The sequence below is a fragment of the Oryx dammah genome, unplaced genomic scaffold (assembly GCF_014754425.2).
Source record: "Oryx dammah isolate SB20612 unplaced genomic scaffold, SCBI_Odam_1.1 HiC_scaffold_26, whole genome shotgun sequence".
In the NCBI taxonomy this organism is placed as follows: domain Eukaryota; kingdom Metazoa; phylum Chordata; class Mammalia; order Artiodactyla; family Bovidae; genus Oryx; species Oryx dammah.
The window spans coordinates 99,693,808-99,708,900 of NW_024070210.1; the positions used below are offsets into that span (position 1 = coordinate 99,693,808).

At 37.1% G+C, this 15,093-nt stretch overlaps 1 protein-coding gene across 2 annotated transcripts in view; it reads left to right on the forward strand.

Moving 5' to 3' along the window:
* The window catches only part of LOC120852629 (m7GpppN-mRNA hydrolase), a 44,222-nt gene extending 31,416 nt beyond the window's left edge, over positions 1–12,806 (forward strand). The window contains exons 5-11 of one of the 2 annotated variants that reach the window (XM_040225964.1): positions 2,621–2,773; positions 2,878–2,990; positions 3,085–3,192; positions 5,987–6,125; positions 8,574–8,684; positions 10,704–10,755; positions 12,391–12,806. In XM_040225964.1, coding sequence (XP_040081898.1) covers positions 2,621–2,773; positions 2,878–2,990; positions 3,085–3,192; positions 5,987–6,125; positions 8,574–8,684; positions 10,704–10,755; positions 12,391–12,554 — 840 coding nt within the window. In that variant the 3' untranslated portion in view covers positions 12,555–12,806. The remainder of the gene's footprint in view (positions 1–2,620; positions 2,774–2,877; positions 2,991–3,084; positions 3,193–5,986; positions 6,126–8,573; positions 8,685–10,703; positions 10,756–12,390) is intronic. The other variant, XM_040225965.1, reaches the window with a different exon arrangement.
* The last annotated feature ends 2,287 nt before the right edge of the window (positions 12,807–15,093 follow it).

Sequence of the window (15,093 nt, forward strand, 5' to 3'; positions counted from 1 at the left end):
TCTGAGGAGGCCTTACAAACAGCTGTGAAAAGAAGAGACGTGAAAAGCAACGGAGAAAAGGAAAGATATAAGCATCTTGATGCAGAGTTCCAAAGAATAGCAAGGAGAGATAAGAAAGCCTTCCTCAGCGATCAATGCAAGGACATAGAGAAAACAACAGAATGGGAAAGACTAGAGGTCTTCATGAAAACTAGATACCAAGGGAACATTTCATGCAAAGATGGGCTCGATAAAGGACAGAAATGGTATGGACCTAACAGAAGCAGAAGATATTAAGAAGAAGTGGCAAGAATACAGGGAAGAACTGTACAAAAAAGATCTTCACGACCCAGATAATCACGATGGTGTGATCACTCACCTAGAGCCAGACATCCTGGAATGTGAAGTCAAGTGGGCCTTAGGAAGCATCACTTCGAACAAAGCTAGTGGAGGTGATGGAATTCCAGTTGAGCTATTTCAGATCCTGGAAGATGATGCTGTGAAAGTGCTGCACTCAATATGCCAGCAAATTTGGAACACTCAGCAGTGGCCACAGGCCTGGACAAGGTCAGTTTTCATTCTAATCCCAAAGAAAGGCAATGCCAAAGAATGCTCAAACTACCACACAGTTGCACTCATCTCACATGCTAGTAAAGGAGTGCTTAAAATTCTCCGAGTCAGGCTTCAACAATACGTGAACCATGAACTTCCATATGTTCCAGCTGGTTTTAGAAAAGGCAGAGGAACCAGAGATCAAATTGGCAACATCGCTGGATCATCAAAAAAGCAAGAGAATTCCAGAAAGACATCTATTTCTGCTTTATTGACTGTGCCAAAGCCCTTTGACTGTGTGGATCACAATAAACTGTGGAAAATTCTGAAAGAGATGGGAGTACCAGACCACCTGACCTGCCTCTTGAGAAACCTCTATTCAGGTCAGGAAGGAACAGTTAGAACTGGACATGGAACAATAGACTGGTTCCAAATAGGAAAAAGAGTACTTTAAGGCTGTATCTTGTTACACTGCTTATTTAACTTATATGCAGAGTACATTGTGAGAAACGCTGGGCTGAATGAAGCACAAGCTGCAGTCAGGGTTGCCGTGAGAAATATTAATAACCTCAGATATGCAGATGATTCCACCCTTATGGCAGAAAGTGAAGAAGAACTAAAGAGCCTCTTGATGAAAGTGAAAGGGGAGAATAAAACAGTTGGCTTAAAGCTTAACATTCAGAAAACAAAAGATCATGGCATCTGGTGCCATCACTTGATGGCAAATAGATTGAGAAACAGTGGAAACAATGGCAGACTTTATTTTTTTGGGCTCCAAAATCACTGCAGATGGTGACTGCAGCTAACTACACCCTGTGTACAAAGGTGGTTGTAGCTGTTTTCTTGGAATCTGTCCATTGAAATGTTAGTATTAGTCCGAATTCAATTTTCATGTTTGAAGAATGGTTTTCTTTGTATAAGACATTTTTCATTCTGTAGCTTGGTTATACATGTACATTTGTGGTTACTGAATCAAATCCATATGCGGTTCATATTATTCCCATGGAGTGGGAACCACTGATGTATTCTAACATAAGGGTTTTGGACCCAGTTATAGAGTGTGTGTGTGCGTGCATGCGTATGCATGTACGCACACGTGCAGGGGCTTGATTTCCCCACATCAGTAAGCAGGTTGTGGATATCAGCTGAATGATTTACAATTCGGCTCAGTTCTGACACTGTCTGTCTGGAGGTAGCATCACATTCCAGAGGTGAAGGGCTCAGTTCTATAAGACCATGCTTGGCTTCAGATGCCAGTTGCAGAGTCCAGGTTGTCACTTGTGCCTTTTGATCCCCCTCTTTGGGTTTGATTAGTTTTTGCTAGAGTGATTCATAGAATTGAGAAACATTTTTCTTATTAAGTTTTCCAGTTTATTACAATAAAAAGATATAACTCAGGAATAACTAGATGGAAAACATAAATACTTAGGGTGCAGAGTACAGAAAAAAGCAAGGAACTTTCTTGCTGTCTTCTCTGGCACCACTATCCCCAAATCTTCATGTGTTTTTCAAACCAGAAACATTCCTTTTTGATTTTTATGGGGTTGACTGAGTTTATTTCCTGGAGGTGGGGGAGGAGGGGCCCATTGAAAGTTTCAACCCTCTTGATCACCTGGCAACCAAGTTAATTCCCGAAGTGGACTCCAGAAGTCACATGATTAACAGGACATAAAGATACTTTGGGGCTTCCCTTGTGGCTCAGCTGGTAAAGAATCTGCCTGCAATGCGAGAGACCTAGATAAACAGCAAAGATACTTTTGCTTTTATCATTTAAGATATGCCAACCGTTTTAGGAGCTCTTATACCAGAAGAGGGGACAGTGACCAAATATATGTTATTGTAAATCGCAGTATCCTGTTTCCTTTTTTTGAATAGCTGAAAAAACTTAGGCTTAAATGTGTGAGGAGGTTTTTCCATAGAAACACAGCAAGAACTAGACTCTGAAACACTGATTTTTTTTTTTATATAGTGTTTTTATGCATTTAATTGCCTGGATATTTCTAAATTTGTGACTTTGAAATAAGCAAATATTAATGGACTAAAGGTCTAACAGCCAAACTTGAAAATCATCCAGATTTATTATTTCCAGGTCTTTGAAGAAACTGGTTTTGATATTAAAGATTATATTTGTAAGGATGATTACATTGAACTTCGGATCAATGATCAGCTTGCTCGTTTATACATCATTCCAGGAATTCCAAAAGATACAAAATTTAACCCGAAAACCAGAAGAGAAATCCGGGTATGTAATTGAGAAGAATTTTCAGGTTGCTGGATGGTGTCTAAATGATGTAAGAAATTGCTTTTAGAAACTCCTTGATAATAACTAATTTTCTTGTGTTTCAGAATATTGAGTGGTTCTCCATTGAGAAATTGCCTTGCCATAGAAATGATATGACCCCAAAATCCAAACTTGGTTTGGCACCAAACAAATTTTTTATGGCCATTCCTTTTATCAGGTATGTTTGTGTTTTTTAAAATATGAAACTTCACAGTTCTGACAGTTTTTTTACATAGCCAAGTTTTAACAGTGAATTCTTCATGTCTCCATAGACCATTAAGGGACTGGCTTTCTCGAAGATTTGGAGATTCCTCAGATAGCGACAATGGAATTTCCTCGGCTGGTAGCACACCAGCTAAACCTACTGTGGAAAAATTGAGGTAAAGAAACAGATGTGTTGGATTTTGACTTTTTGGTCTTTTTTAATACATTAGTAGCTTTTTGCTTAAAAAGTTTGCAGAGGTATTGGCTTCCTTTTATAGATACTGTTTTGTTAGTAGTCTCACAGGTAATAGACATTTTAGAGGGGTGGTTTTTGGATGAGAGGTTAATTGAAGTTATAAAGAGCTTCAGGCATATTTTAAAATAGTATACACAAGAGAGTGTCAGCTTTTTAGATGGGTAGCTAGAGTATGAGGAAAAGAAAATAATTTTTTCTCTTTGTATATATTCATAGTGCTTGTTCTGTGTTCTCATATCTTTACTTTAGAAATAATTGCATTTCTGTATGTGGTTGAATGTCTGTTTTTGTGAGGAGGAGATGAGGGATGCTGACGTATAATTTGTTCAGAAAGATAGCACTGTAAAGACTTGGGCTTGCATCTTTCCTTTCCCTAGCCTAGACTGTTTATTATAAGGAGTGATTATTACATGGATAAGAGCTGCAAAGAGCATTTTCTTGTTTGGGACTTAATTGTATCCAAATCACAATTATAGAGTAGGCTAAGTAATTTTCTGAAATTAGTTCAGTTCAGTTGTTCAGTCCTGTCTGACTCTTTGTGACCCCATGGACTGCAGCATGCCAGGCCTCCCTGTCTATCACCAACTCCTGGAGTTTATTCAGACTCATGTCCATTGAGTCATTGATGCCATCTCATCCACTGTCGTCCCCTTCTCCTCCTGCCTTCAGTCTTTCCCAGTATCAGGGTCGTTTCAAATGAGTCAGCTCTTTGTGTCAGGTGGCCAAAGTATCGGAGTTTTACCTTCACCATCCGTCCTTCCAATATAATTTTCTGAAATAAGTATATGTATTTGTAATCAACTTGAAGAACTTCGCCTTGTTAGGTTCAGAGAGAGTTGCTTTCTAAATTTTCTCTAAGTTAGATGCTTTGTTTTTATCCTAGAGCTTTAAAAAAACAATAGGAGTAAATCACACCTACTGTATTTAAATATTTTTTAAATACATAGGGAATATTCCATTTTAGTTGGATTTTATGAGGACAGGAGATTGGACTAAATGCCTTCAAAGTCATTTGTGCCTTTCAGAATCTGTGACTATAATCACCAAAGTACATACTATTAAATATAACTGAAGAAGGAAAAAGAAAAAACAGGAATGTAGTCATGATTTAAAAAACCTAATCACTACTAAAAAGTTATGAAATAGTGATAGTGTTTGAAAATAGTGTCACTGTTTAAGAATCTGTCACCCATAGTGGTATGATACGATTCCCACATCTTTCAGTCGGTATTAGGGTTTGTGATCCTAGAGAATGGAATAAGGAGATAATAAAACAACTTCTCAAACAAATTTCAGGTTTCTCAGGCAGGGTGATGTCTCTCTTTAGCATATAGACTAACTCTAATGATGTTTTGGATGAATTACTTGAATTTTGTCTAAAGAAAGAGAGCCTGCAATTTAATCACAATTTTTAAATGAAAAAGGGGACAGATTCTGAAATATTCAGAAACAATCTTACTATAATATGGATCTTGGGATCAGTGACTCTGGACCATATTAATATATGTAAGTGATACTATAGAATATAATTTATGTTTACTACAAACTATTACAGTTGATTTCTTTGGTGTAAGTATTTGAGACTGGATCTTTATTTAATATGCTCATCTATCATTTTGAACTCCTTAATTTCCTTGGAAGAAAAGGAGTGACAGCTCTAAACAGAGTATTAAGAAGCAGAGACATCACTTTGCGGACAAAGGTCTGTATAGTCAGAGCTATGGTTTTTCCAGTAGTCATGTATGGATATGAGAGTTGTACTGTAAAGAAGGCTGAGCGCTGAAGAATTGCTGCTTTTGAATTGTGGTGTTGGAGAAGACTCTAGAGAGTCACTTGGACAGCACGGAGATCCAACCAGTCCATTCTAAAGGAAATCAACCAGGAATATTCACTGGATGGACTGATGCTGAAGCTCCCATACCTTGGCCACCTAATGTGTGGAGCTGACTCATTGGAAAAGACGCTGCTGCTGGGAAGGATCGAGAGCAAGAGGAGAAGGGAGTGACGGAGGATGAGATGGTTAGATGGCATCATTGAGTTGGACATGACTTAGCCACTGAACAATAACAACAGCATCGCTCAGTTTTTCAGATCTTCCAGTATGGAGGGTCCATACTGACCTGTGCAGGGTCAAATTCCATCCATAAGCATTCTAGTAAAGAATTGAATTGTCTGTCCAATTATAAAAATCCACTGATATATGTTTATTTAGAGTAGCTTTATTTATTGGCTTCATTACTGAATTTAGTAAATTTGTGAAAGAATTATTTCTTTCAGATTCTTTTTTGTTGTTCGGCCAGGCTGCAAGCCTTGTGGGATCTTAGTTCTTCATCCATGGCTTGAACCTGTGTCCCCTGCAGCAGAAATGCAGAGTTCTAACCACTAGGCTGCCAGGAAATTCCCCAGATTTTTAAAAGTACAGTCATTTTAGGAGGAGTTGGTATCAGTAATTTAGAAAAGTTTGGGACTAAAAATAATAGATTATCACCCCATTCAAGAAATGTGGAGTGGTAGGCATTCTTCTGGGTTCTGGCAGTAAAGCAGTAGGCAGAGTCGACATGAATCCTCTGCCCTTGTGGAATTTAAACTCCAGTGAGGGGAGACAGATCATGGATAGAGTAACATTTATAGTCTGTTAGATAAACTCTCAAGGTTTGGGAAGAAGTATCATTAAAATTTTCTGATTTTATTTTTATTTTTAAATCTTGTTATAGTCGAACCAAATTCCGCCACAGTCAGCAGTTATTTCCTGAAGGTTCTCCTGGTGACCAGTGGGTAAAGCACCGGCAACCACTGCAGCATAAACCATATAGTAATCATCACGCTGAAATGTCTGATCTTTTAAAAGCAAAGGTGAGTGATAATACATTTAAAGATTTTCATAACTTAAGATCGTTTGATTTTGAAATGCATCTGAGTTGAGGCCTTGCACATTAACAGTTGTAGAGCTCTTGGTTGTTCATCCAAGGCGCTTGTGTTCCTGATTTGTGATTTGAAGCTGGGATGAGACTCCTAACCTTTACAGCTTTGGTATTAATACAGTGTAGTAAGGAATATGAATTATCAATAACATCTGATTTTGGTAAATATGCTACCAGTGAAAGGTTCACACTGTGTTGTTCTTCAGTGTATGATTATATCATAGTTGATTTATCCATTTTACTCTTAGTGGACATGTTTGTTGTTTCCACTTCAGGGCTTTTACAGATCATACTGCTAGGAATATTTCTGTACATGTATTTTGATGAACATATACAGTTCTTTTGAGTATATAGAATTGTTGGAGCACTGGATATGCCTATGTTCTTAAGTATATACTGCAAACTATGTTCTAAATAATTTGTATCCCCTGCAAAATATTTGAGAATTCCATTTGTTCCATATCCTTACTGATCTTTGGTGTTACCTGTCTGTTACTTTAACCATCTATTTGGGTACCACTCTTTACTGTTCTTCTTTTACAAATATACTGGGTTCATCAGAATTTAAAACTTCTGTGCTTGAATAGTCACTATCCAAGGAGAAAAAACACCCATGAAATGGGAGAGTTTGTAAATCACATATCTAATGGGTTTATATCCAGGATATATGGAGACATCCTATAGCTCAACAATAGCAAAGAAGAAACAATTTAAAAAAAATGAGTACACAACAACTTGAATAGACATTTATTGAAAGAAGACATTTACATCGTCAGTAAGCACATGAAAAGATGCTCAGTTGTGAAGTAATAAAAATGTAGTAAAAAATGGAAAATAATGAGTTAACAAGAATGTAAAAAAGTTGGAACCCTTGTGTATTGCAGGTGGGAATGTAAAATGGTACAGCTGCCATGGGACAGCTTGGTACTTCCTCAAAAAGGTAGACATAGAATTACCGTGTGACCCAGCGGTTCCACTCCTCGATTCATACTCGAAAGAATTGAAAGCAGGGACTCAAAGAGATAACTTACGTACCAGTGTTCATAGTAGTGTTGTTCACGATAGCCAGAAGGTGGAAACAGCCTACATGTGTGTCACAAGATGACTCGATCAGCAAAGTAAACATACAGCGACTATTATTTGGCCTTTAAAAGAAATGAAATTATACATATGTGCTACAGCATGGATGAACCTCACACACAAAAGGACAAATCCTATATGATTCCACTAATTTGAGATTACCAGAGCTGAGAGACAGGAAAAAACAGAAGTATTTAATAGACAAAGTCTCTGTTTCAGTAATAGAAAAGTTCTGGAGATGGATACTGGTGGTGGTTGCACAGCTTTGTGACTGTACTTGCTGCCACGGAGCTGTCCATTTAAAAGTGGTTCAGGTGGTAAGTTTTGTGTATATGGTACACAGTTAAAAAGTAAATATTGAAAAGAATGGAATGAAATGGAGTTAAAGGTATGTGCTAACATGAGCCTCTGAAAGCTGTTTCCCTTCCTTTCTTTAAGTTATTGTTTTCAAGCTATTTTAAGAACTAAATTTTTTCTGTAGGTAGATAGGATGTACATAAGTGTATTTATTGTAAATAATAAAACTATTCTTTGCACTGTTTTAGCTAGTTCTCTTAAATAACTGTTTTTAAGACCTTTAAGGCCAAATTAATGTTTAAAAAACTGTTTTAAGTTAAACTTAATTTAACTCATGTTTAAGCAATATAATAGCAAGATGTTGACTACTGCATGTTTAGGTTTTAGGGCTAAATTTAGGGATTAAAAGTGAAAGTGAAATTCTCTCAGTCGTGTCCAACTCTTTGTGACCCCATGGACTGTCTATGGGGATTCTCCAGGCCAGAATCCTGGAGTGGGTAGCTGTTCCCTTCTCCAGGCAATCTTCCCAACCCAGGGATTAAACCCAGATCTCCCACATTGCAGGCAGATTCTTTACCATCTGAGCCAAACCAGTCTTATTTATTATTTTATATAAAAAGATTATTAATTTAAAAATCCCTATTTACTGATAGTTTAAAGTAGGTTTTAGGGTAACAGTGATTACATCTGGTGCTTGTTTCCTGCCTCTAAGGAGTGAAGTCAGGGTGCTTCAGTGTTCCTTCCTAGAGAGATTTTCTTTGATAGTCAAAAGGTTTTCAAAGTTGTTTCTAGGGAACATTGTATTTGCTATTTTATACCTTTCCAGGATTCTTGCTCTGGGAAGCTCTCTGTAATGAAAGATGTTGATAGTGGTTCTTCGGTGTTGTAGGAAGATTTTGGGAGGTTTTGCTGAACTCTGATCGAACCAGCTAATAGGGGTATATTGTTTTATCCTGTTACATTGGGCTGTACATTTACATTTTATTTCTTATTGGAAAAACAGAATCAAAGTATAAGGGGAAATGGCAGAAAACAGTATCAAGATTCACCTAATCCAAAGAAGAGAGCAAATGGCATCCACAGCCAGCCAGCCAAGCAACAGAATCCCTTGGTGGTAAGAGTTAACAGCGCCCATGCTAAGGCAGTTCATGCTTTTTAGAATGGGGCAAGGGCATCGTCAAGGCATTTTGAGTTGCTTTCTTGACAGGATTTTTATGAATCTGTGTGTGTGCTGTTCACCCACTAAGAAATCTCTGCCTGCTCTCGATTATAGATTTGTCGTATTGATTCAGTCGTGCATCTGATCTTTACTTTTTTATGTGGGTATTTGCTTATCTGTTTGTTTATGATTTTTCACATTAATTTTTATTGGAGTATAGTTGATTTACAAAGTTGTGTTAGTTTCAGGTGAAAAAGTGGATCAGTTATACATATATCCACTGTAGATTCTGTTTCTGTATAGGTCATTACAGAGCACTGAGGAGAGTTCCCTGTGCTGTTCTGTAGATTCTTATTAATTATTGATATGTGGGTATTTAGACTTACTTTAATACTTTGGAAACAGTGTTAGTCAACTCTCCTTCTAGATAAATCCTAGGTATTCTATTTTTCTAAATAGTGTCTGTATTATTTTAATGAAGTTAAAAGTTTGGAATAGCTTCACAGTGTTTTATTTTTCTTCAAATTGATAGAATTCAGAAAACGAAAACAAAACACTCACAGCCAATGCCATAGTCATTAGACTAGGCTGAAGGACAGATACCTGTGAGCGTTTTAAGACATTTATTTCCATTCTTTCAGTCTGTGTTCCAGAAATTCATAACTAATAAGCTTCCTTGATTATCTTTTCCATAAGTCCTGGTATTTCTATGTTGAATTTTTTTATATTGTAGCTTCACCTGTTTTTCCTTCTTTAACAGTGGGTAATAATAGTAATTTCAGATATTTAGCAAGAGTATTTTCCCTGTATTCCTGGGTGCCGTTGACTTAACCTGAAGTGTTTTGATTCCACAAGCAAGCACAAGTTAAATGTTTAATGTTGGACTACTTGCTCTCTATTATTGCACTCCACTCTAGTAGAAATAGTGACAAGAACAAAGAAGACAGTCTTAATAGATGGTCAGAAAGCTTTTAATCTAATTCAACATATGTCCCTAACAAAAGCTGGACAGATTAAAATGATAGTATTGTATAAATGTTAATTCTCCTCAAATTAATATATAGATTTAATTCAGTACCAATCAAAATACTTATGGATTTTTTGGGGGGAACTTCACAAATGACTCGTATTTGGAAGAACTTGAATAAGTTTTTTAAAAAGTTCTTAAAGTTAATGATGAGGACAAGTATATGAACAACTTAAAAGGGAAAGCTAAAAGTGATTAATATCTAAATATGTAGTTCAAGAAAGTAAATTTCCCCATTAGATTGGCAAAGATGAAAAGATATCCAGTTATGTATTGCTGAATATATTGAGAACACTCAAAAGTTAATAATTGGTACAACATTCTAGAGAGTAGTTTGGCGGTATTGAAAGTGTGACTTCCTTACCATGTTCCCCTAGAAGATAGAGTGTTCACCACATTACTCTACATTATGAAAACATGGAAACAATCTAAATATCTAAGAAGATATTAACTGTAATATCATAGAGATGTGCTGTAGACTACCATGTAGTCATTAAAAGTGTTGGTGTAGATTAGTATTAATTTTTTGATTTGTGTTTATTGAAAAAGGGGTATGTTCATAGTGTATTACATTTAAAAAGGGAGTTATAGAATAGCATAGACTGGATAATTCTGTTACATAATTATATGAAAGTACATTCACACATATCTTCATAGAAAAAAAGCTGGAAAGATGTACTGTAATGTTAATGATCTCCAAGTTGAGAAATTTAATAAATAATTTTCTTTTTTTCCCTGGTGTTTCTATATTGTACATATAATCAAGAATTAAAAACAGTTCTAGGCTTAAAAAAATTCCTTAAAAATGCCAATGCCGAGTGGGGATGGTGATTATATTCTTGGTTTAATTTTCTTCCTGAGAAATTTGATAATGTATCTCCTTATTTATACCAACAATAAGTGAAATAACTGGATATGGTATGTTGTATGTTTGTGTTTTTTAATAGAAATGTGAAAAGAAACTTCATCCACGAAAACTTCAGGATACTTTTGAAACAGGCAAGTCATTTTTTTTTTTTTTTTTAATTTCTTCCAGTTGAGATTCAGCTTGGTTTTGAAGTAAACTTGATTTAAGTAGTGTGTGATGAACTGTGATAGATAAGCTGAAAGAGTTGCACATGATCTATAGAGAGTTCACATATGCGGTCAAGTTCTCTAAATAGGAAACTGGCTAAAAATAAAAAAATTTATTTAAATGATCAAGATGAAATTATTTGCCTTTTCAGTATACTGTTACTTTAGTGAATGTCAGGCGTTGATGCTGTGTGTGAATATTGGAAACAAATAAATAGTTGCTTAATGGTTAGACGGTGAGTAGACCCAAGTAATAGTGAGGAGACCTCACCCTCACACATAATGTGAGGGGAGAGCTCACTTCAGAAGGGAACGGTCTCCCCCTCGCTGGAGGTAATGACCCCCGTGTTAAGGTGGTACCAAGGATAGTCTTCACTAATACGACGTTTGGCTCTTCTCCATCCTCAGTTATGAAAAGGAGGTGTGTGATTTGATTGGAAAGTAACTGTGAGGAATGTAGAGAGCTATTTGTAAATTCTGATTTCATAGGTGTCATTCGGAAGTACAGTAGACTGTTTTTTTCTTAGGTGCTATTTTGTATGGTATGAAATTCCTCATGCAGTAGATAAGCATTTATTTACCATCTAGATTTAAGGGTTTCATCTAGAAAGCTCTCTAATAATTGAGAAGCATTATAATCATACTCGCTTCCTTGCATTACTGTTTATGATTTAAGCAAGATGGAAGCTCTTTAAAAATGAGACGCTTTAACCCTGTTTTGGGAAATTAAGGTTGTCCTCTTAGTAGGACTTCTCTGGCCACCGTAGGTGGTGTGGACATGATAGGCTGATAGTTGAATTAATATAACTTCAGAAACCAATTATTTCACAAAACCTTTCAAAAGCCATATGTTTAGGAACATTAAAGAAGGTATACCCAGCTCAGTTGGGCATGATACAGAAACTTTGAGTTGTCTTGAGAAAGAAGTATAAAAGGAGTTATTGTCTTGGGAAACCTCACATCAGACTTTATTTCTACCTCAACCTTTTGGTGTCTATTCCAAACCCTGCTGTTCCAAACAAATCAGGCTCCTGTTCTACTTAGGCAGGGGCGGGGGCAGGGATGGGGTGAGGCAAGCTACGATAAGTTGGAGTTTTGTTGCACAGTGAGTTTGAAAATCTGGATTTTTCTTTAGGTTGATTTATTCTCTGAAGATGTGGTAACCTTCAGCTTTATTTTTCTGAATTGGAATCTGTACAGATCTTATATTGTAATTATAATCTTTATAATGTTTACATTTTGATCTCTGTCAAGAAGCTCTCATGTTGACAAAATATAAATATAGGTGGTGAATAAAAGTATGCCCATTTTTGAAAGCAGGCGAATATTAAGGATCTTAAAGACAGATTAAGATCTTGAATGTTTATGTGGAATAAGAATAGATTGGAAATTCACTTTCAATATCAGTTTAGGGAAAGGAAAATATTTTGGTGGTTCTACCTAGGTTAGATTTAGAGTGTGGGAAGGTGAATTATACTGCATGTGAATTCCTTCTTAACAAAAGGTAAAGGGCAGGATTTGATTTCTTAGCTGAGCTTATTTGTTTTGCTTTCTAAGCAGATGCTGTGTATGACTCGCCTCACTCCGGTGAAGACCAGTTGCTCGAACATGCCGAGGGCCAGGCTGTGGCATGTAACGGACACTGCAAATTCCCCTTTTCTTCCCGAGCTTTTTTGAGTTTCAAGTTTGACCATAATGCTATAATGAAAATCTTGGACCTCTGATAGCAGCACATGTGGAAGTCCCCAGATCAGAGGCGTGTTGCATTTGAGTGGGTGTCTCTTTGAGCCTTACCTTTCTCAGGTGTTGTAAAGAAATGCAGGGAGACGATGATGTTTCTGAAGAGATGTTCTCTGTGCAGAAGAGAAAGAGTAGAAAGAAACATGAATTTGCACTGTAAATGTGGTTATAACTTTTATACACATGTACCTTTTCAGTGTTTGGCTAATGAATTTAAGTTGCTTTTTATGTGGGCATTTTTTTCTGTGCTTGTGGTTTTTATCTTGTATTCTGGTCACAGAAAGAGTGTTTGAGTCATCATTAAGTAGCCAGGTTAATGGGAATGTGCCATCTTCCCACTACAGTGATTGTAATACTAGTTTCCTTATACTGAAAAATTTAAAAGAAACTTAAAATACACAATTATTAAATGAATACAAGACCCAAAATGTCACAGAAGTCAAGATTGCAGGTCATCTACTTTGGTGGCATTTTGCACATTTCTCTGCTTCTAACCGCTTAGGTTCTCTTACCCTCCTTGCTGGGAGTTTTGTTGAAAGATTTTGCTTAGAGTCAGAATCTGCTATATAATGTTCGTGTTCAGAATGAACTCATGGCACTTCGTTAAAGGACAAAGCCCTCAGCCTGGAGAGGGCCTTGAGCTGGTGGTGCAGAGCTGCGGCTCCGGTTTCCAGTTGCGCCGTGTGCTCTCAGTGGGCCTGGGAGGTTGTGGGGAGAGGACAGCGAGGGGAGCACGGGCCCGGGACCCCGAGACCGTGCTGTCACAACTGCAGCACCCTGCCGCCAGCCCCTGGGGGTCGTATGCTTTTGTTCTCGTGCAGCTTGATTCTGTGTTACAGCTGTGTAAATATGTATGGAATACTGAGATTACTAGGTTTCACATTGCATGTCAGTGTTGATCTCTGGAAACTGATGCTCTATTAGGTTCCCATTTGCAGCAGTAGCAGAGACTGACACACTTAGTAGCATATTGAAGCCTCTGGACGATGGACTGAAAAGGGAAGGGTATGCAGTTTACCCAAGTACTGATACAGCATCACACTAGGCGAGGAGCAGAACATGGAAGCAACATGTATAATTCACTCATAGAATGTATTTTGCTCCTTTAGGATTCTTAAATCCAAATAAGGATGGCAGTGCTCATTTAGAGAAGGAGTTTAGCTATGTAAAGCTATGGACAATCACCAGGGCTTTAAGGGGGCTTTAGCGTTTGGGCTGCTTCTGACCTCATTGAAGGTGTTTCTTTGGGGGTGGGGGGAGAGTGTTAGCATATGTGTGTGTATGCGTCTGTCATATGGGTTTTAAAAATCTATTTTACATGTGGTATCCACAAAATATATCTCTGCTTGTAAATTTTATTGTGGAAATCTTGATTCTGTATAGATAGTCTATTTAATAGGGTTTATTTAACCCTGTGGGACTTTTTTTGTAAGGAGTTCACTTGGTATTTCTTTGCTTTAGATTTTCAGTGGCTTGATTTTAAGGGAGAAAATCTATTTATTAATAAAAGTGTCACCCTCTTGGTGCTAAGCAGGATAATTCAGTTATAGCAGTGTGTTAGAATTAGGTTATCCGGTGTCCTGCATCTTTTAATGTGACAAATTGTTGAATCCTTCTGTGACCTTTTAAGAATACATTGTAAGATTGCTTTGGAAGCTCTTCACTGTTCTTTCTAAGAGTACAGCAGCTTTGCTTGGGTCTCCTTGAGCCATATTTATACTTGGTCCCAGCATTTCAGGTTTCTGTTCTTAATGGAGTGAAAACTTAGTTTGTCTGGCAGGTGAGTCGTTTTCACTCGTTTATTGCCATCTGGAAACCATTTAATTTTTTGTGATTTTGAATGTGTTTTTTTCTGTTTAAGTGAGTGCTTTGGTCAGTCTTTCTGGTGCCTCGAGTTGGAATTTTCAGCTCTCGGCACTAAAGCAGAAGAGATTAGTTACCAGAAATATGGCCTCTAACGGTGTTGAGCCTTTCCAAGAACCAACAGATTATCTCTTTTCAATTATAGTGGTTTGACTGGTTAAATATTGCTATTGGGCTGCTTCATTTAATGCACTGTGGGTGGGACAAAATAAGGGTATTGTTGGGATGGTAATTTTGGTATTGAGGCTTTTAGCTCTCTTAACAGTTTGAGATTTAAAAAATGTTAAAAGATGAGTTAAAATTTATGTGTGTGATGTGACTTAACTATGCAGAAAATGTCTAAGTTGGATGTACCTATTTTATGTACATCTGCTATACTTCTTCCCTCGAACCTGTGTTAGATTCTCAATGTTCAGGTTACCTTGAAAAGAGCCATGCTTAGCACAGAACTAGATTTCTTGATGGAGAAATTTTAGCATGGTTTGAAGAAATCAAGTGATAAGGGAGTGTGCTGAATATGCAATACTTTACTTCTGTGTGCTGCATTTTAAGAAGCTAGATGAGAATAGCAGTTGTGTTGGCTTCAATTACAGATTATGTCTTTGAGAGAAATAGGTCTTTTGAGTCCATTTTTTCAGTATTTGTAGTTCCAAGGTTCAG